This window comes from Rhinatrema bivittatum, chromosome 18 (assembly GCF_901001135.1).
Source record: "Rhinatrema bivittatum chromosome 18, aRhiBiv1.1, whole genome shotgun sequence".
Lineage (NCBI taxonomy): Eukaryota > Metazoa > Chordata > Amphibia > Gymnophiona > Rhinatrematidae > Rhinatrema > Rhinatrema bivittatum.
Window position 1 is genome coordinate 35,184,894 of NC_042632.1, and position 27,831 is coordinate 35,212,724.

General features: G+C 44.6%; 1 protein-coding gene across 2 annotated transcripts in view; it reads right to left on the reverse strand.

The window, feature by feature from the left end:
- Window positions 1-27,831, reverse strand: part of PDGFRB (platelet derived growth factor receptor beta) — a 111,999-nt gene that overhangs the window by 56,555 nt on the left and 27,613 nt on the right. The window contains exons 1-4 of one of the 2 annotated variants that reach the window (XM_029583285.1): window positions 23,176-23,275; window positions 10,238-10,305; window positions 7,334-7,630; window positions 3,948-4,214 (exon numbers count right to left, since the gene is read on the reverse strand). In XM_029583285.1, coding sequence (XP_029439145.1) covers window positions 3,948-4,214; window positions 7,334-7,630; window positions 10,238-10,305; window positions 23,176-23,246 — 703 coding nt within the window. In that variant the 5' untranslated portion in view covers window positions 23,247-23,275. Of the gene's footprint in view, window positions 1-3,947; window positions 4,215-7,333; window positions 7,631-10,237; window positions 10,306-23,175; window positions 23,276-27,831 lie in introns of those variants that run through there. The other variant, XM_029583286.1, reaches the window with a different exon arrangement.

A 27,831-nucleotide genomic window follows, 5' to 3' on the forward strand; every position in this document is an offset into this window, starting at 1 on the left:
GTTCAAGATGTCTTATAACATGTTGCTTAAAAAGTGCATACTTTTTAAAACAAACACCTGGAGGTAATCTCGGAAGTAAGGTACAATACGCAGCAGCAGAGAAGGAAGTCATACTCTAGGACATGGAAGCCCTAGGGCTGCTGCTAGGTTGGCGCAACCTGGGACATGCAAAGACAGACCAGGCCCTAGCAGGCAGCAGCTGACATGCTGCAAGGCAAGGTCTTATTTATAGCTGGCCCCCTCCCCCTTGGGTTGAGCCCGCAGATTCTGGTGGCCAGCAGGACTTCTCTAGCGGGGTGCAAGGAGGACAGAACCAAGGTGGGCTGGAGTCAGGGCTGGCGGAGAACCAGCAAAGTCAGTGTCCAGGAAAGGGGGGGGGGGGGTCGAGCAGGCAGAGATCTAGCAGGGTCAGAGTCCAGGCTAGGGTTGAGGCAGGCAAAGATTAAGCAAGGGTCAAAAGGCAGTCTGGATCAGCAACAGTAGAACAGTCCAAGGAAAGGCCGACTGGAAGGCAAGGCATGGCGAAATAGGACAGGAGAACAAGGCAGGATGGAGAGGCAAGATAGGGCAGGGCAAAAACAAGGTTAAGCAAGCCCGGATAAAGCAGGAGCAGTAGCAACACAGCACCAACAACTAGCACAGAAAGACCTGTTGCTAAGGCGCGCACTGGTTGCAGGGGGCTTCCTTATATACCTAGACAGGATGTGATGTCATCAGCACCCCAGGAAGTCCCGGCTGCAGGGTCTATAAGAGTAGCTTCTATGTGCAGGAAGTACTATACACAGCTCTTGGATGGGCACGGAGTGGGACACTATGTCAGAGATGCTTGGATGTAAGGGGCATTACAGAGGAAAAGGCAATAAGAGACAATAGGCAAAGGTAAGGAGGAAGGGATGTGGGGAAATTTAAGGCTAATATTCAGTAAGCCGTTTAGTGAACAAGTTATCTGGCTAAAGTTAGCCAGATAGCTTGTCCCATATATTCAGTGGGATAAACATCCCTCTGAATGTACAAGCTTAAAGTTATCTGGCCTCATGGAGCCGGATAACATACTTCTTAACCGGATATCTTTAAAGATATCCAGCTAAATAGCGATGTCAAAAATGAAAAATAATTACTGCAGCGAGCCATCCCCTCTCTCCCTGCCCTCCTCACCCCAACTCCTTAAAATATTAACAAGACCCCCTCATGTCCCGGTGTAACGTAAATTAAAAAATCAGGCTGCCCCCTCCCTTCCCTTCCATCTACCCATCCACCCGCAAGGGTTTACCATATCGAGGTGTCGTTTCCCCCCCCACCTTCCCCCAACCCTCCCTATCCCCCCATTACATTAAATTAGATTGCTGGGAGCAAGGAACCCTTTGCCCAGCTCCCGGGGTCTCTGCGCTGCCCAAAGAGAGACGGCACTGGAAGCGTAAGCTTACGTTGAGAAAGACAGCCACACGAGGCGGGATAACTCTAAACCTGCTCAGAAGCAGATCTAAAGTTATCCGGCTAACCTAGGTTACCCGGATATCTCAGCCCCTCCCTGAAATGTCCCTGAAAGGTCTATTTTTTATCCAGCTAAATCATAGCCAGATAACTGCTCATAATTTAGCCAGATAAGTGGCTTAATAGGCCACACTTGCCATTTAGACGGATAACTTGTGAGTTATCCATCTAAGTGGCTTTTGAGTATTGACCTCGTAATATTTAAGGTGGCTTTATGGGGCAGTTTACTACATAACAAATATTTAAAGTGACACAGCAGTTTTTTTACATTAAAAGAAACAGACTTCTAGGAGTCAGAGGGCGCATCTTGATGGGCATATCTATTTCTGGCCTGAAAGTTGCTTCAAAGAGCCAGGATGTTGGTAGTTTTCTGACAGCCAGCAAGCATGGAGCTACTCTAATGTTACGTGGTAGGGAACTGCGTAGAGCTGGGCCCGATCCTGAGAATTTTCTTTCTTGCACCTGTGAGGCTCTTGTCTCTGGGTGTTGATATGACTAGATGGGCCCTATATCAGTGAATGAGAGAGCAAGAAGGTATATATGAGGCAGACGACACATGAGGTAGATCGGTTACAGATTCTATAGGAATTAGAACTGTCCTTGTATGAAAATAAATCAGTGGTTCCCAAACCTACTACTACTACTACTATTAATATTACTACTACTACTACTACTACTATTACTACTACTACTTTTAATGATGATAATTTCCATAGCGCTACTTGATGTACGGCGCCCTGGCCTTGGGATTTCACAGCCTGTTGGTTTTGCAGGATGTCTACACTCAATACAACTAAGATTGAATGCTAAAAAAATGCAGTTACATATCTTAGCTGCAAAAACTCAAGGTACAGCATAGGAGATGAAATTTTTCTATGCACAAAACAAAAGTGGGATTGGGGGGGGGGGGAGGGTAGTAATTGTGTCTGATGATCTCAAGGTGTCCAAACAGGTGGATAAAATGATGGTAAAGCCAGAAAGAATCTTGGCTGCATAGGGAGGGGAATGGTCAGTAGAAAAAGGGAGGTGATATTGCCCGTTTATAAGTCCCTGGTGAGACCTCAGTTGGAATATGGTGTACGATTCTGGAGGCTGCACCTTCAAAAGGATATAGTTAAGCCAGAGGGAGGCTACTAAAATTGTCAGAGGCCTTCATTGTAAAGCATATAGGGATAGACTTAAAGATCTAAACATGTACACCCTAGAGGAAAGGGGAAATATGAGAGAGACATTTCAATACCTGACAGGTATCGATACACAAGTGGTGTAAACAGAAAGGAGACTCTAGAATGAGGGGTCATGAGATGAGGATGAAAAGAGATAGTCTCAGGAGTATTCCAAGAGAGTATTTCTTTACAGAGAGGGTGGTGGATGCATGGAACAGCCTTTCAGTGGAGGTATTGGAGGCAAGAAAGCACAGGACAAGTACAAGGGATCTCTGAGGGCGTGCTAGGGATTGTAGAGGTGAGTAGTTGGTGTGGATAAGCAGACTAGATAGGCCATATGGACATTCTGCTGTTATATTTCTGTGTTTCTATGCAATATGCTTGAGGTACATTTGCATATACTGTGGCTCCAATGTATGCAGGTTTATTTTAAGTATTTTAAGTATTTTCGAAAGGATCTAGCTGCCTAATTTTCCCCCACAGAGCGACTAAATGATAATCGCCTATTTTCATTAAGCAGCTATACTCAGCTGCTTTAAAAAGCAAATGCTCCCTGGGGCTGGAGGAGAAACTTTGCTGGCTGGCTCAAATTTTCAGCACTAAGGTTGGTCAGCTAGTTAGTCAGCCAGTTAGGTTTAGGTGAATTTTCAACAGCAACTAGGTTGAGGCAAAAAATATGTGCTTAAATCTAGTCAGCTATAATATAGATGGCTATCTCACTACTGAGCAGATTACAGAGAATTCACCCCATTGTGAATATCCTGAAAATCTGAATGGCTGCAGGGAGCCAAGGTCAGGACTGAGAACCACCTACACAGATGGTGCAGTGCACAAGCAGAATAGAATGAAGAGGTCCTTGGCTGAATTCCTCCTACTCCCAGGAGTGGGCACTACTCAAGCACTCTGGGGAATGTTAAAACAGAGTGAGCATGGACATGCGAGCTCTGTCCCCTTAGATTTTAGAGATACTAAAACGCCTTCTGGGAAAAACCCGTTTATAGACTGTATCTATTCAGTTCCCTAAGCCTCATGGGAAGAGATGACTTCTCTCCGGGGGGTACATTGATTCCTGCATGGAGCATTGTGATGTAAGAATGAAAAACATTTATTACATTGGAAAAATGAGTGAATTAAACCTTGTCATAGCTGAGAGAGGAGCAATCACTGGTGCAGGTAAGTCTGCATTTTGACTAGCAACTTTGCTTTGGCTAATTAAAGGAATAAGCTATTGACATATGCTATGAACTTCATGCTATTTCCATACAAGCTGAGACATGAACAGTAACTCACCTTGGATGCTGTAAACATAAAAGTTTTCAGAGTAAACCTCTTCACCATCAAACGCTGCCTTGCACAGGTAGGTTTTGTCTTCAAAGTGTCCTACGAACCCTCGTTGCTTATCATAGACTGCAGGGATCTTGTTCTCCTTTCTCTTCTCATGTAGCGTCACAGAAGCCAGGGGGTTGGTCACTCGGCATGGGATGATGGCCTCGGTGTTGCCAGTCTTGAAAACAAACTCCCCATTGAGCTCGAGTGGCATGAACCACAACGAAGGATCTGTGTTAGAGAAGGGAAACTGGTTGAAAAATTACAAATAAGAAAAACCGAGTTCCAAAGAAAATCCCTTACTGAGCGAAGGAGCAGCACAAAATATTCAAACACATTTGAAACGCCAACACAGATGTACATTAACTGATGTATTCATGCTCATGTTCCTGGAAATAGTATCTGGTATCCTAGGGCATACTAATGCTATTCACGTCATATTACATTTCACATCAGATTTGATAACAATTTCCGGGTTGATGTGATGCCTATCATGAAACTCGGTATAACAAAAACAATAAATAAATAAAATAAATAAATTTCCTCTCTGTAGGGTGTTTGAAAAAATATTTATTTATTTAGGCATTTTATATACCGTCGTTCCAAAAAAAAAAGATCATAAAAGCATCAATCATATTACAGGTCCACACAACATCTAAAACATGTTGACTAGAGGACTAGAACAGTTATTTGAGATTCATAGGTTCCATTTCAATATCCTTCACATATTAGTCAGTGAGTTGTCGTAATACACTTTACATCTCTCATGACTTATCGCTCATTCTTTTAACATTATCTTTGCTTTTTATTTTGTGGTTATCTGCATATTGATATTTTAAGTTAGATCATATGCATGTTTAAAGAGCCAGGTTTTCAGCTCACGTTTGAAACTCTTTCTTTGTCTGGTAGAGAATTCCACAACTTGGGGCCTACAGTGGAAAACATTCGGTCTCTTATTTGCGTTAGGCGCATTAATTATGGGTAAAACATGCACATAAGTTACACCAGTTTTCAACATGGAAGTGCACAAGCATATTTTGAAAATTATCCCGACAGAATTACTCGCACACAGTTACACCTCTCATTTGGTACATACAGAGGTAGATTTTAAAAACATACGCGCGCGCGTACTTTTGTTTGCGCACCAGGCGCGAACAAAAGTACGCTGGATTTTATAAGATACGCGTGTAGCCGCACATATCTTATAAAATCCGGGGTCTGCGCACGCAAGGGGGTGCACATTTGTGCAACTTGCGTGCGCCGAGCCCTGCGCGCTACCCGTTCCCTCTGAGACCACTCCGAAATCGGAGCGGCCTTGGAGGGAACTTTTTTTCTACCCCCCCGCACCTTCCCTTCCCTTCCCCTACTTAACCCACCCCCCGGCCCTATCTAGACCCCCCCTACCTTTATCGGAGAAGTTACTACTGCCTCTGAGCAGTAGTAACTTGTGCGCGCCGGCGCTGCAGGACCCGACACAGGCCGCTGTGTCGGGGCACTCGGCCACGCCCCCGGACCGCCCACACGCACCCCTGGGCACGCCCCCAATCCCTAACCACGCCCTCTGGCCACTCCCCCGGCCGCCCCTTTTTGCAAGCCGCGGGACTTGTGCGCACCGCCGAGCCTATGCAAAATAGGCTCGGCGCGCGCAAGGGGGGGGGGGGCTTGGGGTAGGTTTTCGGGGGGTACGCGCGTATCTTACGTGCGTACCCCTTTGAAAATCTACCCCTAAGCTTGTAGGATTTATTTTTGGATACTTAATGTATTAATATATTCTTTATATATTAACAACCAATTAGGACTGTGCATTGAACACATTTTTGCTTTGTGTTTTTTATTTTGTTTTGCATTTATGCTATTTATAAAGTTTCGTTTTCCCCATGCATATAGTTGGTTTCGTTTTCGTGCATGCTCGTTTTTTGTAATGTGGGTACATTTTATATGGTGCATGTGCATTTTGCCATGCTTGTCTCCAGCTCGTGGCCATGAGGCAGCACATGCGACCTTGACCCCACCCGTTTACTAAATTTGCACACAGCTCATACTGAAAAGCTTTAGTGTGCACTAAAACATCATAAATGATATTTCGGTAGCATTTAGTGTTGTTTCACATGGTAAATGGCACAAAATAATATAACAAACATCATTGACATTTTCTCGTTGTTCTAAAATGATAGCACATCTCTAACTCCAATCAAGTTTTATGAATTAAAAAACAACATTGCATTAAGATATATGCTATCTAACTAGAGTACAAGGCGCAAATTCCATTTTTTCAGAAAGATATCTTGTAAATATCTGTCATACTTCAAAATCTGTTTTTCTGAGAAATATTTGAGTTACTGTAAGTTTGTATGACAGGCTGCCAAACTCTGCCCCTCAATAGCAGTTTTGCCCTTTACGAAAACGGCAGCAGTGGCTTCAGCTGGTTTGAGCGCCCTCAATGTGTGTCAGGCGCCGCAACCAAACTCTGCCCCTGTCCTGAGCTCAGTGTAGTGCAGGTGTTTTAAGGACGAGTACCGCTCCCCGCGGGGAGGGTTTGGTGAGGCAGTAGAGAAACTCTCGCACCCCGTGCGGTGCTGGAGCAGTGGCGGTGAAGATTCCAGGGTTCATCTCCCCAGGGGAAGACGGGTTCCTGCTCAGAGAAGGCTGCTGGGACCTAAGGAGAAAAGTGGCCAGGTCTTTCTGGGCAGAAAGTGAAAGGAGAAAGCCTGGGACTCCAACAGGTGCCGAGAGAAACGTTCCTGGGGGAGCCCCGAGAAGATGGGACTTCATCGGCGATAACAAAGTGAGAGCATTGTCCTTTGGAGGTTTCAGAAAGAAACAGCCTGCCCTGGGAAGGTCCTAAGAAACGCTGACTGATTAAACTCATCCGCCAGAAGCAGATACAGAGAGAGAGAGAGAGAGAGAAAGAGAAGATAAGCTTCTCTACCACCAAGATAGGGGGAACCTGTCCAAAACAGCTATTTGGGGATTTCTGTGGAATGTATGGAAAGTGCCTGAGTTTTATTTGACTGTGAACTGGTTCTGGACCTTGTAAACACTATTTTTGAGCAATAGATCTGCGTGACAACCTGGTGATTTTGGAACGAGTGACAGGATGAAGAGGAGGAGAGCCCTGAGGGCCTTGCAAAGTAAATCTCCCCACCTCCCATCCCCATGCAGGAAGCCCAGGAGGGCAGGGGGGCCTTACATGGTACCTGACCCTCCTCATGGGTCCACATGCCCACGAGCTGACCGGGACGAGGGCTACCTTTGTACTAAGTCCACATATTCTTAGATTTTCCCACTCTATGGTTGACTGGCACCTAAATTAAACATTAGTCATGCCAGTGCATATTTAAAAACCTTACCTGGTACAAAAACATAAACTTTTGCTTCCTCGCCGTCATCTGCATCTCGAGAGTGATTGTAGGCACATGTGTATTCTCCCGAATCATGCCCTGTAACATTCTGCAGGGCAAGCGTGCTGGAGAAAGTGCCATTGTTGAATTCCAGAGCCGTGGCCACGGGATGCAGCTCATGCTCCCAGATCACCTGGGCCTCTCCGAAGCAGGTCACGGAGAAAGCACTGGAGAGGTTGAGCACCAGCTCGGGGCTGCCTGGCAATATATGGAGACTGTGACTCTGCGACACCAGCATCAGCAAACCTTCAAAAAAGGAAATTCAAAAGGGACATAAGAACATAGGAGTGGGAACTGGTGGGAGAGGGACAGTAATAAGTCTGCACCTGCGTTCCTTTCCCCTGTCCAGCTTCTGCCCTTCCCTACATGTCCTACTGGCTTGGAGTTTAAACCACGCTCCCATCCTACTCCTCACCCACTGTTTCTTATACTAATTGGTAGTGGTACAAAAGTCTGATTACTGCAGATTTGACCACTTGGACAGAACGTTTTGGGAACGATTTGAGAGTCCCACCTGAAGAGGCCTCATTCCTTGAGGATTTTCTCAATGTAAAAGTTGCCTTTTTCTCGGCTAATTCCATCTCGAACGCTCCTGGTTTAATTCTTCCTACTCGCGGCCTCACTGTTTTAACTCCAAGGCTCTTATTTGTCTTGTGTCGCATTTCTAAGCTCCAAGGAGCAGGGTCTCTCTCGTACACGTCTTTGTAAAGTTCTACGTTATGCTTAGCAGTGCTATACAGATGACAATGGTAATAATGATAAGAAGAGCTGAGGGGCCTGTACATCAATGGCTAAGAACAATAATGCTCGTTATAATGCAGAATTACTAACTGCAAGTTGAGGGCCTCGTTCACTAAGGCTTGGGGCCAATGCAATACAGTGCGCTCAGCCGAGAGCACTGTATAACCCGCACTCTGACACGGGTTAAATGGGTGCTAATCCACCTCCTAATGTAATAGGGGGATTAGCACCTATTTAACCCACATCGGACGCGGAGTGAATGTAATAGCGCTCATCACATGCAAATGCATGCGAATCAGCCTATTACTCATTCACTCCGCGTGCAAAAAAATAAATGTGCGTCTGAGACGCACATTTATCGCTCAGCTATTAATGCCTGCCTGGAGCAGGCGTTAATAGCTGAGCGCAGGTAAAAGAAGTATAGAAAAGCAGAAAAAACTGCTTTTCTGTACTTCTTTTTTTAAGTAAAAAAAAATATAAATATATAACTCAGCAGACCGCCGAGTTATGAAGAACGACGCTGGTAAACTCGGCGTCTGTTTTCATAACCTGCCATCTGCCAGTAATGAAAACAGATGCCGAGTTTATCGGCGGCCATTTTCATTACTGGCAGACCGCCGGTCTTCATAACGGGCAGCCGCGGCAGGGTCACGTTAGCAAGGAGGCGCTAAGGTCGCGCAAGTGACCCTAGTGCCTCCTTGCTAGCGCGACCCCCTAATTTGGATATTTGCATGGCGCCCCCCCCTTGCGAGTGCCATGCGCACGTTAGGAAAGCGGCGGCGCTGATTTTTCAGCGCCCGCTTTCTGCGATTTATATTGCATCGGCCCCTTAGTTGCATAAATGCGTTTCCAAGTTTGGTAGCTAATCTAGAAGCCATGGAACCTGAGCTTTGCTCCAAGAAGCAAGAAAAGCACTCTAAGTTAGACCGGGAGCTGACAGGGCAAACATTTTACTACGCCTCATCTACATCTGCTTTGAAGAATATTGCGATGAGCCGTTGGGTTCCTATTGCACCTGTTATCCCATTACATGTATTAACAAGTATGTTTCATAAACTGGGAAGCTGTAAGCAGCATCTGATTATTAAGCATGAGTAGCACTTTGCTTTCTTTTGGGTAATGTCTGAGCTCTCCATCATTTGCAAGCAATCCCAAACCTAGAGAGAGTCCTGTGTTACTTCCCAGGCCGTTCCCTTTTAAGCTGTTATGGCTGATACCAGTTTCCTAATTTCTCTTTGCCTGTCTTCATTAAAGCCTCTTTCTTTACTTCTATCCCCGTCCCCGAGCACAGGAAATACAACCTGGCAACTACTAATGGAACAGATTGGAGCAAAATCCCCTCAGTGGGAGGACAATCTGTTCTGCATTAAATGTTGTTCTCTAGCTGCCATAAACACCATCCTTGTGGAATCCGCCGGCGCTGTTCTGGGTTTATACCCTGCTTCCTGGAAGCAGGACATCATCATCATCAGACTTGTCCCACGTTCACCTACACAGCAGGATTGCCAGCATTTTTGCCTTAAACAGCAGGGACCACGTTTTATTTCGAAGTAACTTAGAAAACGAGTTGCTACTAGAACATTACAATCAGGCTCACAAAAGCCATTTATTTTGGAGCATTGAATGATTTCCAGCTTCAAGCCTTTATCGCCTCAAACATGTTAAGTAGGAATGTTAGGGAGCGAAATAAATCATCTGTAAATATTTCAGATAGTATTCAGTTTTTACCTCCCCTTTTGCAAGGAGCAAAACTGGATCAGGAGCCCATGAAACTGTCTGCATCAGCAAATGGAAAGTTCAATTAACTTAAAACAGCAGCATGACCAACAGAGGGAGAGAAATTAAGGGAAGAAACAGGCAATCTGACGCTTTCAAGACTATATACGTTCCGATGCTTTGAATTCTCTTTTTCTAGTGAATTGCAGACATTCTCAAGGACTTTACTGATAGTGGAAAGGAAATGAAGTATTTTTTTTACTGACTACCAGTAGATTTTATTATTGTTGGCAAGTCTGCATCTGAGCGGGAAGGACCAGCTGGTAGGATTCAGCATTGCACAATGGAACAAAATCAGAAAACAAAAAAATTAAATAAATAAAGCGTATGGCTAACCTGTGAGTAGAAAGTGGAACCTCTTCGTGGATGGGGAGGTGGCCTGTTCCATGATGAGACAGGGACAGCTGTGTGAACATAAACACATAACAAATCAGTAGTGAGCAAGAAGTCCATTCTGACCTGGGTCTAGACGTTCTCAGCCCTGTGACCTATTTCATTTGAAATAATAATGTGGACCCCAGCAGATCTCTCACTTCCATCATGCAAACCCTCATGCTTAAGGAATACTTGGGAATAATTAAATGCCAATGCTATCTACATTTTTGGAAGTAATCACCGTGTTTTCTTATCGCCTTCATCTAGTAATAACCCTTCCCAAGATTACATTCCATAGTGTATGGAAATACTCCATATGAACTGAGTACATGACCAGCACCATTAACCCATGTTTACCCCTCTGTTTCACACACACACAGCATTGCAAAGGAAGTCAAACCCTAAGTGTGCGTGTAGGGACCCCGTAGACTGCCTACCAGCAGGCCGACACAATAAAGCGCGTTCAGCCGAATGCACAGTTTTACGCCCCCCCCCCCCCCCCATTTGAACGCTCATTTTGGGAGCATAATCATTGCTGCCAGAGCAGGAAGGAGTTTAGAGCACCCAAAACGTGCATTTCAAAACTGTGAGTCCTGCTGAATGCCCTCACATGGAAATCCCATCCAAAAGGGGGCATTAAGTACTAGTACGTGCTGATGCAGAAAGGCATGCTGGGTGAATTCCACTTTTCAAGGCGCTGGAAATTTTACTCCTGCTTAGAGATGGAGTAAGTCCAGCGAGAAGGGTGTTTTAAGCATTCCTACAATCAGGGGAACATGCATCTAGGCTCTCGGTATTGACTGTCCACATTGTGGAAAATGTTGGCATCATCCACCGTTTGTTTTTTTTTTACTGTTAGAAAGAGATCCATTCAAAAAAATGGGTTCCAGGCATTGCACTGTCTTCCCCAGTCATAATTATTTCAGCTCCAAGCCTGTGCAAAAGGCCACAGGAAGGACTGCAAATTTCCCAGCTTGTAGGTACTTTATTAACAGTAGTATTATTTTTTTCCAGGGAGAGGGAATAAACACAATAACAGAAGACTACAATGCTTCCAAGGCAAGCAATCAAGTCCCAAAAGCACAACAGGAGGCGGCAGATCCAGGTCAGCGGCAAGACCGCTCTGGAGCACCATCGCTGCCTTCCTACCCAGCTGCAACTGGGGCAGGCTTTTAAAGGGGAAACGCCTCCCTCCCAAGAACCAGTGCTGGGCCTCCCTTGCATTTTAACTCCTGATGCATTAGCATACTGCCTCTGGAGTTTTAAAAACAAAAAATGTGCCTGTGTGCATTACGAAGCTGTGCACTGGATTTCCGTGCACGGTTTTAACGCACAGGTTACTGCTTCTGCCTATAGGCAAGGTGTCCCATTTTAAACAGGACATATTTTGGTTAATATTGAGATGGGATGATCCATCTGTAAGAGCAATCCCCTTTCAGATGCTGTCAAAATGGGGGGAGGAAGGGAGAGAAGCAAAGCAGCCAGGGGCCATATGCTGTGGAGGGGGGGGGGGGGGGGGAGGGAGGAAGGCAGGGGCCAGCTAAATGCTAGGGAAGAGGAAAGCACAGCAGGAGAGCTGGTGGGGACAGATACTGAGGAAAAGGAAGACTGCGGGGAGGGAAACAATAAGCAGATGGTGAGGAAGAGAAGGGGTGGAGGTTGCGGGAGGGGGAAGAGTCAGGGGAGAGGCAGAAGCAGATCTTGAGGGAGGGAGGGGGAGAGACAGTGGGTAAATGCTGGGGGGGAGGGAGGGAGGGAGGAGAGATGGACGTTGGGGAAGGAAGAAGAAGCATGAAAAATGGATGATGGGGAAGGAGGCAGGAAGGCAGATACTGGAGAAGAGAAAAAAATGGAGGTTTGGTGGTGAGAAGGGTTAAGAATAGAAGAGGATGCATCCCCCTTCCTCTGGTCAGCTGGAAACATTATTTGCACAACTGTGGTGCTGGGGGAAGGAGAGAGGGTGAGGGAGTCAGGAGGTGGGGGAAGGAGAGAGGGAGAGGGCGTCAGAAGGTGGGGGAAAGAGAGAGGGAGAGGGACAGTGGTGCTGGGCTGCATACAAGATGGGGAAGGAGAGAGGGAGAGGGCATCAGGCGGTGGGGGAGAGGGAGAGGGACAGTGGTGCTGGGCTGCATACAAGATGGGGAAGGAGAGAGGGAGAGGGACAGTGGTGCTGGGCTGCATACAAGATGGGGAAGGAGAGAGGGAGAGCGCATCAGGCGGTGGGGGAGAGGGAGAGGGACAGTGGTGCTGGGCTGCACATAAGATGGGGAAGGAGAGAGGAAGAGGGAGTCAGGAGGTGGGGGAAAGAGAGAAAGCAGGTAATGGGCAAACTGCTAAGCAGGGAAGAGAGACGTGGGATGGTTGGAAATGGAGTATGGGCAGGAGGAAAAAACAGGGGGATGTTGGGAAGAGAGAGGGGATTCTGTGCTGCAGTGCCGCTGTCAAAGGAGGAAGCACCCGTCCAAGGGGGTCCAGGGCACCCCTAAGATTCACTTAGGGCACTTGCCCTGGACCTGGAGGGGGGAGACTGTCCTGCTAAGAAGAGAGCAGAGCCACTGGGTGAAGCAGGAGGATCCTGGTTGTGTGGCGTGTGAATGTGCAAAAGGAAGAAACAGAGTCATCAAAAGGTAAATGCCAGATTGTTACAGTGCAAGAGGTTTTGTCCCAGTACAATTATTTACCAAGCTGCATCTGGAGAGGGCTTTATTCAAGTGCAAGAGAATAAGCCTGGAGGGTCTTTAGGCTAACCTCCCCCCTGCTCAGTACCAGCCCCCAGCCCCACGGGAGGGTTACATGTCTATGTGTTGATAAGATTTCAACCAAAAAAAGACATCTCATGGTTTTTTTTTCTTTTTCTCTCTCTTCTTTTTTCCCTTCTCATCCACCGTTCCCAGTGAGCATTAAATTGCTTGGTGATTTAGAAATTAAGCTAATTCTCCCTGCACCCAGTAGGAAGCATGATTAGCCGCAGGTACTTTCTTTCTCTCACAGCACATGCAACCCGCTAATCTTAATAATAATAATAACATTGTTTTCTGTTTGCATGCAGAATGTACAAGGTAATTCTCCCAAAGATACACAACAAGAGAATCCCTATGTCCCTATGACTTTTAGACGAAAGACATGGCAAGAAATTGTAAAAAGAAAAGCCTGAGCTTTCTGTAAGCTGGGTCCTCGTGTTTTATTTTCCACCACCAGCAGCCTTCTTTTAGTACTTCCTATCCTTGAAGAAGTAATAAGAATCTGGGACAATGCTCGGTGGACTTATTCCAAACTTCATATGTAGGGCTGCCAACTAATTCCTGGTTTTCGGGCCGGGGCCATCCAGTCCTGGTTTTACCCCAGGCATGCAGGGCCTTGATTGGAAGGGAAGCAGGCTTGCAGGTCCATGCAAACCATGAGGTAAAACCAGGCCTGGATCGGTACATTACTGGCCCTCTGGAGTAATCCTTGTGTATTTTCTGCATGCCACACCTGAACAGTGTTTTCTTTAACACAACATCAAATTAACCAATCGCTAGCAATTTCAGACTGTTTAGGTTTGGCCAACGACGCTGTCAGAGCGTCTCTGTGGTTATTAAAAGAGCAAAGCCGGTGACAGTAATCCCATCTCATTCACCGGAAATGAATAATTGCATTTATTTCCAGAGCAGTACAGAAAGGTCTATAAACAAAGGAATGTTTGTGTTTGTTCCGCAAAGTATCTTTAATGCTTCATGGTAAGTTGGATTGGTTTCTCAGGGAGTTTATATAATGATTACTGAGTCAGCATTGGATACCCACATTTCAGTTTTCATACTCTACGCCTTATTTCTCTCTCCCTTCCTCTTCTTCTCCTCCATCTCCCCCTCCCTCTCTGATGCTCTCCCTCCCATTCCCTGGCCATCTCTCCCCCTTTTGTCCCTCCTGTGAGCTGCTCTAGTTTATACAGTGCGCATTCCTGCGGAGACTGTTTGATGGAACACAAAGGATCATGTGAAATTTCTTTCCCACACAGGGCATCTCTTTTCTAAAGCAAAGTTGTTCTCTCGGCACATAATGACCCTTTAACCAAGACATCACAAATATTTGCGAGAGTAAACTAAGGAACAGGCCAGACCCAAAGGCGGGGTAGGGCCACAGATGCATAACCCATGCAGCTCCCCCAGCGTAAGCAGCAGACGCACAACAGGAAACAAGTGTCTGAGTCCTGGGAAAACAAAACAAAACCACAGCAATGTTCAGCCACTGCAGTCTTCCAGCAAGCAGAGGTCTGTACCTCACACATCCATAATGCTAAGAGGTTACTTACTTACCCCGTGTCATCATGGGCGGAGGACGCATGTGCACGCGCGCACACACACACACATGCATACACACATATGCGCGCACACACACGCAGAGGAATGCACGCACACACATGCACACACACATACGCACACACACGCAGAGGAATGCACGCACACACATGCACACACACACGCACGCAGAGGCATGCACGCACACACATACGCACACACACGCAGAGGAATGCACGCACATGCACACACACACGCACGCAGAGGCATGCACGCACACACATGCACACACACATACGCACACACATGCACACACACACGCACACAGAGGCATGCACGCACACACATGCACACACACATACGCACACACACGCAGAGGAATGCACGCACGCACACATATGCGCACACACACGCAGAGGAATGCACGCACACAAATGCACACACACATACGCGCACACACACGCAAAGGAATGCACGCACACACATGCACACACACATACGCGCACACACATGTAGGAATGCACACACACACGCACGCAGAGGCATGCACATGTCATGGCCTTTGAGACTATTGCAATGGAGATATTTGAAATTGGAACTACCCTTCCACTCAGAGTGCTTGGAATCCATTTATTCTTGGAAAAGGGCCTGATTTTAAAAAACATTTACATGCTTAAAATTGGTTTTACACGTGTAAATGCACGTTACCCGTGTAAGTGGGCTTTTAAAAATTGCTACAAGAGATGCCATTGAATTGTCCACAGGCCATTCACGTACGTACATGGCTTTTGAAAATTGCTACAATAGTATGTTACATTTCCTATTTGAAAATGCACCTGTTAATGTTTAACACACCCGTGAAGCACCTTAGTTTATTTAGTTACTTTAGACCAGTCTATTTGTAGCCTGAAAGGCATCTTTTTCTTCCTTTGATAAAGTGCAGATAAGACAACATAATATTATCTTTCTAATTTTGGGATTAAATAGTTTTTTAAGCTACATGCCTATCAAGTTGTGCCACTTAATTTATAGTTGTACCACTCAATGACTCCCATCTCACCCCAACGTGGCCAAAAGTTTGCCTATCCTTAGAGTAGCTGCATTCTGCAAATGAGCCGAAAACCCAGCATTGTTGGAGGAAACTGCCAGCCCAAGGGCCACGCCCCAGGGTTCCTTCCTCAATCTGGCCACTAGTTGCCGCCGCTGTACAATGTCTACGATTGCCTCCCTGCGTGACATCCCCAGTGGCGGCAGCAGCCGCAGACTAATCCATTAAGTGATTAGTGGGGGCTAAACACAAACTGAGGCACCAAGCTGGCCCTGCTTTTCAATCGAAACTTTTCACAGGAAATTTTATGGTAATAAAATTGTTATAGCAGACTTTTTTTTTTTTTTTTTGCAAACTTGAATGCAAAGCTGAAAGGCCTGGTTTGTTTTTGTTTTTGTTTTTTTTTCCTGTTTTCACTTTCACAACAAATATTTACACAAATATTTCCCTCCTCCAGAAGCCAAAATTCGACCAATAAAGAGGCATCGTTGATTGCCCTCAAGTCACAAGGCCCATTGTCCTCCAAGACCTTAAAATACCTTCCAAGAAACAACTGCCAGTGGCTCAGCAACTCTGTACGTACATTTGCTTCCTGAAGCGGGCCACAGCTGCCAGCCTAGATTACTGCTGGCACCTTCCCTCCATACAGGGAGTGAGACATGGAAGGGGTCGGTGTGGGCACTGCCGAGTTCCGAGGGCTCTGCAAGGGATCGATGTTGGCCAGCGGCGGGTGGCAGGAGCTCGATGCCCCGCCGTGCTCTTTCCAAGCACAACTGTTTGTTATTCCAAAGAGCAGGATTTGGCTGCAAAAGAGGAGACAGGGAGGTCACTTGGCTCCCTGGTGCAGATTAGGATGAAAAACAGCTCCAATGTGCTGAGGCTCAGACTGAAAGGCGCACATTGTCAGCTGCACGGGCCGGCCCATGGCCCGAACATTTCCACTGGGCTGTTGATGGGCCAAAGCAAGAAGGAAAAGGAGATGAATTTGTTAGAGGTTGTGATGTTTCTTGTTTTGCAGACAGAAATGTTGTATACAAAGATCATTCGAGTCTAGCTCTCAGGGCTATACATAGGGCACCTTCATTAGGTACAATTTTCTCTAGGACATCAGTTTTTATACGTAAAAGGACATAAATCTATCTGAATGTTAAAATCACTGTTAAACTCGATGTCAAGGGGTCTGAAAGCTAAATATACCTAAGGGTAACTCCACAACATACAATAATAACGTTGCCCCTAGTGATCTGGCCCTAAACATTTGATATTCCACCTTTCCTAAGATGGTCTCAAGTTGCATTACAATCAAATTTATATGCAATTCCAGTTACATTAGTATCTTAGTCTACCATAAGTATAGAATATCGCAAAAAGGGGAGCATGTGCAGGGGAGTTTCTGCAAGGATAGAGGTCCGGGGAGGAATGAGGGGGTTGTTTAAGCGATAACATAAGGTGCGGTGGGTAGAGAGATGCCCTAGAGAGCTGATCCTGTGGTCAAGGAAGGGGGTTTCTTTCTCTGTTCAGTGCCAGTTGCCTCTGTTACGGAGTGAATTTCTGAAGTTTGCAGTCTGCCTTGCTGAATAATGAGGCCTAACTTCTTTTCCTGAAGGTAAGGTAAAATGTCCCCAGGTGCAGGGGCAGTGGTACCTGGTTCCATAGTTTTGTGGCAAGCTATGGAACCAGGTACCAGGAGAGATCCTCAGGAGCTGAGATGTTTAAACATTTGAAGACAAAACGGGGAGTGTCAAGTATTTGAGCAGGAGCCTGTGCAATTGCCCGGGGATGTGATCAGTCCCTAGGAGAATTCTTGCATAAGAGTTGGAGGTGCTTGAGATTATGTTGTGGGATGTGGTGGAATAGAGATGGTGAGCTCTCTAGGGATAGGGAAATACAAGCGGTGCTCATAAGTTTACACACCTCTGGCAGAATTTGTAAGATGTGCAGCATTTTAAGAAAACACCAGTGATCAGACAAAACGTGTCTGTTATTTTTAATGTGTTTCAGATTAAACTATTTTGTGCCTCTCAGAATAGCACAATCATTAAACAAACCTCAGCAAGAAGGGAAATAATAAAATGGTCCTGTTCAACAGTTTGCATACCTTAGTTCTTAATATGGTGTCTTGCCCCCTTTTGCATCAGTGATGGCTTGCAGTCTGTTGTGAAGGTTGTGAACGAGGCCCTTTATTTTCTCATGGGGTAAAGCTCCCCATTCCTCTTTGCAAAAGGCCTCCAGATCCTGTAAATCCTTTGGTTGTCTGGCATGAGCTGCAGGCTTGAGTTCTCCCCAAAGTGGATCAATGATGTGAGGTCAGCAGACTGCGATGGCCCCTCCAGAGCCTTCACTTTCTTCTGCTGCAGCCTCTGAAGAGTCGACTTGGCCTTACATTTCAGATCATTGTCATGTTGGAAAGTCCAAGTGCACCCCACGCGCAGCTTCCTGGCTGATAAATGCAAATTCTCCTCCAATATTTTCTGATAAGATGCTGCCTTCATCCTGCCATCAGTTTTGACTAAATTTCCTGTGCCGCTGTAGCTCACCCCCCCCCCCCCCCCAAAACAGCAGAGATCCATCTCCATGCTTCACGGTAGGGTTGGTTTGCTTCTCTTCATAGTGTTTATGGTTGTGACCATAAGGTTCAGTTTTGGTCTCATTAAATTATTTTGTTCCAGATGTTTTGAGGCTTCTCTAGGTGCTGCTTGGCAGACTGTAAGCGGGCTCTTTTGTGACCATAAGGTTCAGTTTTGGTCTCATTTTGTTCCAGACGTTTTGAGGCTTCCCTAGGTGCTGCTTGGCAGACTGTAAGCGGGCTCTTTTGTGACCATAAAGTTCAGTTTTGGTCTCATTTTGTTCCAGACGTTTTGAGGCTTCCCTAGGTGCTGCTTGGCAGACTATAAGTGGGCTCTTTTGTGGCGTTGCTGCAGCAATGGCTTTTTTCCTGGCCGCTCCACCATGCAGTTAATTTTTGTTTACGTATCTCCTTAGAGGTATCCGTGCCATTGGCCGGCCCCTGTCACATGGAGGGAGCACTGGATGGCCGGCGCCATCTTTAAAAATGGCACGGGCCATTCAGTGCTCCTACCATGTGACAGGGGCAGGTCAATGGCACGGATACCAAGTCACATGGTAAGGGCAAAGGGCCATCGGCGCCATTTTGATTAGTGGCAGCCGACAGCCCGGGAGCGGGAGATCGCTCCCGGGACCCCCACTGGACCACCAGGTACCTGTAAAATGTTTTTGGGGGGGTTGGGAGGGTGGGAGAAGCAAATGGATTAGTTTTAAAGAGTTGGGGTGGGTTTAGGGGTTATTTTTGTGTGCCGTTTTTCCCCGCCCTCCCCCAAAACGATAAGAGAACCCCCACGACCAATATCGTGGGGTTTTCCTATCGTTTCGGGGGAGCCCCCGATTTCTGACGATTTTGAAAATATCGACGATATTTTCAATCGTCCGAAGCCCGATTCACATCCCTAGTGTTTAGCAAAGTGGTTGTGAAGTTGGCGAATCTGGCGCAGATGCATAAAAGAGGAGTTTACCATCTCGTTGGCTTGTATCTTTCAGTAGCCTTTTCTCTTTAGTTCAGTAAAAGAGAAAAAGTAACACCAGGACACAGGGCCATCAGAGGGTTTGCTTCCGTTCTCTTTAGGCCAGACAAGTCGGTCACGTGCCCTGACGCAGCAATGATTCTCCCTTGAATGTCTCTCCCTGGCATGGCCCCTTCTCCTGCTCCAGCCTTCCCAATGCTTTTTACTGTCTCTCTTTTACTTCTGGCCCTTTCTTCCTGGGTTTTTTTTTTTTTTTCCTAGGTCAGTCTTGCCCTTTTTCTGTCTCTCATGCATCTCATTCTTTCCCTGAATCCTCCAGCTGCTCGCACCATTTGTTTCCCATCCTTTTATCTCCTGAAATTGAAACAGATTTTGGCTGAAACTTCCCAGAATTGCAACATCCATTCCACAGGGTCTCGAGGCTCCCATGACACCACATTCATTCACAATAATTATTATTACCATAAGAGAGCTTATTCCCATCATACTCGAAGAAGCTGATGCACACACAGACCACGTACGTGCACACACACATACATCTAAACATCCATACCCACACCCACACACATATGGGGAGATTTACTTCTAAAGCCATAAACAGCTGATGATAAAAAACAGAGCCTTGAAACCCGAAACAGAGGGGAGCTTAGTCAAAGGAGAGAAACATCGTGAGCAATGTCAAGAGCTGGAAAGATATTAAAGACAAGCAGCTAGTTTGCAGACCATATGGACTAGATGCAATTGCATAACACTACCACATTTAAATATTTTTGTCAGCTGCCACTAGTCACAATAGTACTAGTGGTATTAATATAATTACTAGTGGCAAGCATTCCAGAGCAGTTTGCTGCCGTTGTACTACTTTCAATGACAGCCAAATAGGCCATGTGACGCTTTATCGAATGGTCTGGCCCAGCACAAAAAAAAATGTTAAAAGAAAAAAAAAAAGATCAGAAGAACTATTTTTAAAGAAAAGATGTGTTAGAGGCAGCAAAGAAAGATAATATCCAAAAACATCAATCAAAGTGCATCAAGTAGAAAATCGGAGGGAAGAAACTAGCATCGAGACTAGTGAAGAGGGCAGGAAAAAAAACAGAATTTACCCTTTAGGGCAAATCTGCTAAAATATCTTAGTGGAAGCTGAGATGGGGGGCAGAAATGTGTTCTGGAAATCAGGAGAACCGAGCTGGAAAAGATGGAACAGCGACTCTGAAAGTGAGAAGTCTGGGACGACAGCGAGCTCCCCAGAAAGGACTTCTGCGCTGGAGTCGGTGAAGGACGAGGGCATGAGAAGAACGGCGAATGCTGTGAGGGACGGGCGCCGCGGTGGCTCACGGACAACAGCTGAACCTTATTTATGACACATCCTGTATCCCGAGCAAGAAAAAGAGAAATAAATAGCCGAAAGAGACAGAAATGTCATCTAATGGAAGAAGTGAACCGACAAGATGCATCAATGAGAGGAAGAAACATCTGGCACATCTGGAATGCCTGATGAAGGGAAAGATGGAGATCAACTGTTCAAAACTTTTATTGCCACTTGTACCGCAATCTGATAAACAGGGGCATGAATACTCCAGGTGCAAAAAAAGAAAGGGCGTTATGTACTGCTGGGATGTGTCAGTGAGAAAGATAAAGGAGAGATCCTGAGCCTCGAGGATTAAGTACAGGGCCTGTTTTGCCCACTGTTTGCGCATTTTTGGTTGTTGATTATGAAAAAAAATGGGAGGGGAGGCTTCTGGAACCTTTTCGTACACCACTGTGAAGGCAGACGAATAAGAGATCACTCTAGAAGTTGAGCAGGCATGCATCATTATTTCTTTGAGCTCCGGAAAAGGGTAAAATGGAATATAGATAAAAAAAAACAAATGATGATGACCTCTGATATGAGGCAATATGACCTCATGCTTTAAGCATAGCTATGTACTGAGAGAGGAAGGGGATGTGGCGAGGGGGCAGATTCTCGGCAGACTCATCCAGTGAGAAATGTATCTGTCTGACTGCATGGAGACACTTCCCTGGAAGAACCTGGAAAGAATGCATTCATCTAGCAGTTCCGCACAGTGCCAATGGTTTCTGATCATCATGCTCAATATCTTTATGCATTCTTGTATTAAATACAACTTTTATTATAATTGCCATGCTTCTTTTATGTTTTTAGAGTTATGTCTTGTCCTTTGTTGTGGGTTATTTGTAGGATCGCGCTTTTGTCGAAACGAAATGGCAAATTTTCACAAAATGAAAGAAAAACAAAATTTCGTGGTTTTTCTTTCTTTCGTTTTGAAAAATTGTCTGCTCCCAGCCGCACTGCATAATTCCCTTCCCCCCACTTCCCCAAAAAAAAACATCACCACTTCCCGGGCCCTTCCCCGATACCCCCCCCAGCTTCTCTGACCCCATGAAGTCTTTAAATGCCATTTAAATCTTCACAAGGCAGGCGTGAACCCCCAACTGCTCCTGCTCCTTTGCTGCTGCTTTTTCAAATAGCAAGGTAATAACTGCATTGGCCCTGGTCTCTGACCGTGCACATAACCCTCACATGCACCACTTTATTACGCTTTTATGAAAACTATTACAGACATTGAAAACAGAACGACCAATCATAATAGGCACTACCAGCAATCTGCGCCTTTTTTGCCTTATATTTAATCATAGGGCATTACTGAACCAAGCTGAAAAATATTTTAATATTTTTTTCTTGCAAATAAAAATTGACTTATCTTGGACTGACTTGAGATGTAAAAGGCAAAGAAGGCGCAGAACGCCAGTAATGCCCATTATGACTGGTCATCTATTTTCATTGTCTGAAATGGCAGTCTCAAAGCATAATAAAGTGGTGCATGTGAGGGTTACGTACACGGTCAGAGATTTTACTCCCTCGCCTTTTCCTGACACGGTCTACTGAGGACTGGCCTTGGTCTGCCGGTGCCATTGGAAATAGCGGCATCGGTGGAGCGGGAGCGACTGGGGATCCCTTCTTCTCCATGAATTTAAATGCATTTTAAAGCCTTCATGGGGTAAGAGGGTCAGGAGAACTGGGGCTTTGAGGAAGGGCCTGGGAGCCTTTTTTTTTGGCATTAGGACTGGGACCAGAGAGGATTTTTTTGTTAATTTTGGTTTTGGTTTGCTTTTTTTTTTTTGTTTCAAATAAACGAAATGAAACCAAACAAAAAAAATGTTTGTGCGCATTCCTCTATTTTTTTAAAATAGTTTTTGGACTTTATTATGAGCTTCTAATTGGATTGGTGAATTAAGCAAGGGCTCTTAATAAATAAATAAAAGCTTTCAATGAAAGAAGAGCAGCATCTGGAGACTTTGATACTCAAAAATCCAGTTCATGGCTTTGACTCTGCTTATATTGTTTGCTTAGTTTTAATTTTTGATTGTAATAGATAAAAGTTTTCTGACAAATGTTCCTTTAAAGCAATGGAAATTATGAATGTTTCTCTAGCCCTCCACTCTAGTTTATAGTTGAGAGAATGGTGACCCTACAATGAAATGAGAGGGACCAGATGGTTTTCCTAGTACTAAGACACAGACAGTGGGCCTGATTTACTAAGGACTGTTTTTAGAGATAGATGAACCCTGACTCCATTCAGATCTATCATTATTTCACTCAGATTTTCTCAAAGCCAATTTTTATCCAGTTTGTATCATATGTATATTTTTTCTAAACTCAGTTGGGTTTGGATTTATATGCCAATAGTCACAAATTCCAAGTATTTGAAGAAATTATGATTTTTCATAGACTTTGCATGTAAGTGTGAAACAGTGAATATAAATGACAAACACCAAAAAAACCCCCCAAAAATTTAAATAGGATAAATATGGAGATTTTAGGCAAGCCAGTCCAGACAAGAGATTTGTAGATTCTTTTTATTTATAATTTGCGCCAACTGAAGTGTTTGCAATGGACCAAAACTCCATCACAAAATGGATCTTTAAAAATAAATCCTAATTATCCATATGTGATGCTGTGTGTATATATGGGTAGGGTCAATTTTTCTTTGAGGAGCAATGCATGCATGTACTTACTGTTTGGTTTTGCACTCTGCATACATTCTTCCTTTCCCAGTTGTCCCCAGAGAAGCACACAGCTTTTCCATTCTGAGTTAATGGGGCCTCTGGAATCAGGTCATCTCTCCCTCTTGACCTCCTCCATTCCTCAAGGGAGGAGAGGAGGGCAATGTCCTATTTTCTGTATAGTCAAAATAAAATAAAACATCTGTCTGGAGAGATGCCAATCTTATAAATAATCCCCAGTCTCAGAGGGTCAGCAATGCTCTCCCCTCTTCGTTTTCTGTGTATGTTTCCTTCCGTGCTCCGGACTTAAAAATAAAATAAAGAACACATTTCAGACTTCATTGGGTTACTGATTCCAAGAAGACTTGGAACCATCTGTGGGAAAAATCCAGAAGTGGTTTTAATGTCAACTATAAAAGAGTCCAGTTTTACCAAATGTGGGTGAGGGGACAGCAGGGTTTAATGGGAAAGTCAATACCATGAAAAGAGAGAGAATTTAAGCACAATTTGCATTTAGCACCTTGTATCCCCTATTTACTATCCCAGCACCAAGTCATACTGAGGGTGTAAGCTCGAGCAAGAGCCTCTTTCATAAGTAAGCCAGCAATGGCAAGTATACATATATTACTAGCCAAAACTACCCAGTATTACTTGGGTTGTCCAGTGCATAACTCATTTATATGTTAACATTAAACAAAAGTGGAAAAGAATAATATTGTTTCATGTTAGTAACTAATTAACAGAAAGCATATTAAAACTTAGAGGACCTCTCCATAAATTACATTGATAGTCTTGTTGTCTGGCAGCAACAGTAAATTTGACTTCTCCTGTTGGCCAACTACCTACAGCTGTCTGTAGGAGAAACTGCCACTTTGCTAGGTGGAGTAAAAAGTGGTTGGAAAATAATGGAGAAAAACAGCTGTCTATCGGACCGATTCAGTAAAGTTCATGGGAGAGTGGGCGATTCAGTATTTAAATTAGGTCCGGCAGTAGAAACAGGCAAAAGGAGGCGCTAGGGACACTAGCGTGTCCTTAGCGCCTCCTTTTGGTTCGGAGCGGCGGCTGTCAGCGGGTTTGACAGCCAACACTCAATTTTGCTGGCGTCTGTTCTTGAGCCCGCTGACAGCCATGGGTTCGGAAACCAGATGCCGGCAAAATTGAGCGTCTGGTTTTCAACCCGACAGCTGCCGGCCGACTTCAAAATGTTTTTTTTTCTTTTCTTTTTTTTACTTTTTTTACCCTTCGGGACCTCCGACTTAATATCTGTGCAGTTTCCCGGTGCCCGAAGAAATTAGCGCCTATCTTTGGGTAGGCGTGAATACCTAATAGGGCCATCAACATGCATTTGCATGTTGAGGGCGCTATTAGGTTCGGCGGGTTGGACGCGCCTTTTCCACCCCTTACTGAATAAGGTGTAAGGGAAAACGTGCGTCCAATGGCAGGTTAACAGTGCGCTCCGTCAGAGCGCACTGTACTGTATCGGCCCGTGTGGGAGAAACTATATACTATAGAAAGAAGGCTTCTGTTGATGGGTCATGTCTGTGATGGGGAAGAGATTTATACTGCCCTTTAGATTTTTGAAAGGGGATGTTCTATGAGACATTTATACTGTCTCTTTGCTTGGGTAAGGGGATAGAACACTGGGTTTTGTTGCAGATGTTCCATGAGTTGGAAACCACAATCGTAAAAGGGCTAAGAGGCTCTGGAGGCCTAGGTTAGGAGGGTCTTTGTAGTAAAAGGGTATATCTGTCATGCTCTGTAGGATATGTTTTAGTATTTCAATGGTTATGGCAAAGGTTAAATAACAAGGATGAATGTAGATGGGATCCACTTGCTGCTAAAGTGCAAAAAAATTGCTTAATATGTTTAAAAGGCTACATTCTCAAATCATGTTTTCACAGGAGACACACCTGAGGAGCACAAGAAATGAAAACATGAATAGGTGGGGCAATGCATATTTTCTTCCTGTTCTAATAGAAAGAGGGGAATCGCAATTCTTATACACAAACAGGTTCCCTTTTGGGTCAAACACCAGATCCAAGATGCAGGAGGCAGATCTATTTATTTATTTATTTTTAGATTTTTATATTCCGCTTTTCACTCTTTTTCAGCAATTCAAAGCGGATTACATTCAGGTACTGAAGGTATGTGGCTACCTTACACCAAAGAAAGATTGTCTTGTGTAATCTCTATGCAGCAAATGTTTATTCGCATGATTTATATTTTAACTTGGTAGCCAAATTGTTAAACTTTCCGGAGAACAAGCTTGTGGTGGGGGGGGGGGGGGAGAGGAATTTTAATATTATTGCAATCAGAAAAATGGCTGCAGACCTGCCAAGGTTCCCAATCGAGGGGATGAGGGGATGGGTATAAATTTTATGTGCAAAGATTTGGAATCGCTGGACATTTGGAGGATTCTCCACCCAGAAGAGCAGGATTATACCTTTTATTCCAATCCCCACAAAATCTACTCTAGATTGGATTATCTCTTAGGAAGGGCTCAATATTTTTATTTGATCTCACGCCAGTCTCAGTGGGACTAAATTTCGGTGTTATGCAGCATTCCCCGTTTTCATGATAGATGAATCCAGAACTTTACTTGGATGAATCCTTTCATGGGTACCTAAAAACAGATGGGAAATATATGTATGGACTAACTCTGATCCTGAAATATTGGCATCTTTGTTGTGGGAGGCAGGCAAGGCGGTAATGCGGGGCCATATAATTGCATATGTGACTCGGATGAACAGAATTCGTAATGCTGATATTTTAAATCTGACTAAAAGTTGGAAATCTGCTCAGTTGTAACATATGGTTGACCTATCAGAGTCATCCAAAAATAAAGTGGATAGTTCCTTCACTTGGGAGGCCAATACTTTTAAGACGAGGCTCTCCTTTGCACATGAACCTCAGGACATAGCATCCATGCATGACGCCATTTCATAGTGGCATAAGTTCCACTGTAATTTTTTCGCCTTTTTTATACTCCTAGTCAATGTTATCTAAAGTTATCTAAAGTTACAGCTCCTAAATTAGTTCTACTCTGGTTTGATTTCAATTCCATGTAAAGCCATCTGTTTGCTGCATTGAGTTCCATGTAAACCGATGTGATGTTCCCAACGAATGTCGGTCTATAAAAACCTTAAATAAATAAATAAATGTAAAAGGGCCTGCAAGATCAATCCCTCATTTTTCTCAGTGCTTATTGGAGTGCGGCCTTGGAAGAGGAGATTTCCGATGTTTCTATGTCATAGTATTTCAAAAGGCTCTAATTGGGTGTTTATGACTCTAGCCTGAGGGAAATGAAATTTAAACTGTTTCATCATGCTTATACAGATGATGTCAAAAGGTATCGGATGAGATCGGCAGTGTCTTTCACATGTGTAAAATGTCAAGCAGCCAATAGCTCTTTAATATGTCGTTCTCTGCACTGCAAAAAGTTAGATGTTTTCTGGGACAGTGTTGAGATCTATTTGGCAGTGTTCCGGTTTAATGATTCCAAAAACTGGTAAGGCGTTCTTACTCAGAAACATCGGAGACTCTGCCAAAAACAGGAAGGAAGTGGAAAAGTTTGTACAATTGGCCTTGCTGTTGGCCTGTAAATGTATTTTAAATTTCTGGACAGATGAAGCAGTGCCAACATTGGACACCTGGCATCAAAAAGTGGTTCAGGTGATGCAGTTGGAATGCCAGGATATTAAGGTGGGCAAGCACAAGGTTGCTCAACCATTTAGAGAGACCTTTTTTGATCATCTGCCCTTGGACCTTAGAAGTGGTTTACTATCTATGCGTTATTCCACTAAGTGGTGTCATGGTTAAAGTTTAATTAGCACACTTTCTAATGTCGGAAATATCAATTCTCCCTGAGTGTAATGTGTAATGGAGTTTCCTGGCTTCTAATATAGCAAGGGGAAGGAGGGGGTAAGGATGGCAATGTGTAATAGGGGGGGGTTTCTAGGGAGGGGGGGGTGTATGTGAAATGAGTGCATGATTTAAAGTTTTGAGTGGGGTGCGAGCGTTGGATATGCGGGTGAGTAGTAAATAAAGAAGGAAAATAAGTGGAAGAGGGATGGCAGGCTCTATGAAAAGGCCGGGCAGTGACGTGGTTTATCTGTTAGCTTTTTTGCATCCAACGTTCATGGATTTTCTTTTCTTTTTACGTGAATATGATGCACATGTGTTCGTTGTACATTGCTAAGAAAGATCTCATTGTAAGATCTATACAGCGATTCATAAATTTTATAAATAATTTAAAAAAAACATTTTGAAAAAAAAAAAAAAGGATGATGTCTCTGCTTCTGTAATCATGGCTGAGACAGCAGTGGAAGTTTTGGATGTCAAATACTAATGCAGAGAATTGCATCAAGTTAAGTCTTCTATAACATCAGCTTTATTTATCTACATGCCTGTCTTCCTGAGAGGGCCTTGATGCAAATACAAGTGAGTTTGTCAATGGATACAGACTGAAGAGGTCTAATATATGGTCACTGTGGTTGGGGGGGGGGGTCTGGTAAAATTGCAATTTCTGGAAGTCAAGCAAGTCCACATATTCGGTTTTGGATGCATTACTTTTCTGGGGGCACCGAGCTGCTGTCAGGACTTTTAGACCCTGTTTGTTCACGATAGGAGTTTTCATCAACATGTCCTCAGCCATGAGAAATGTATTAC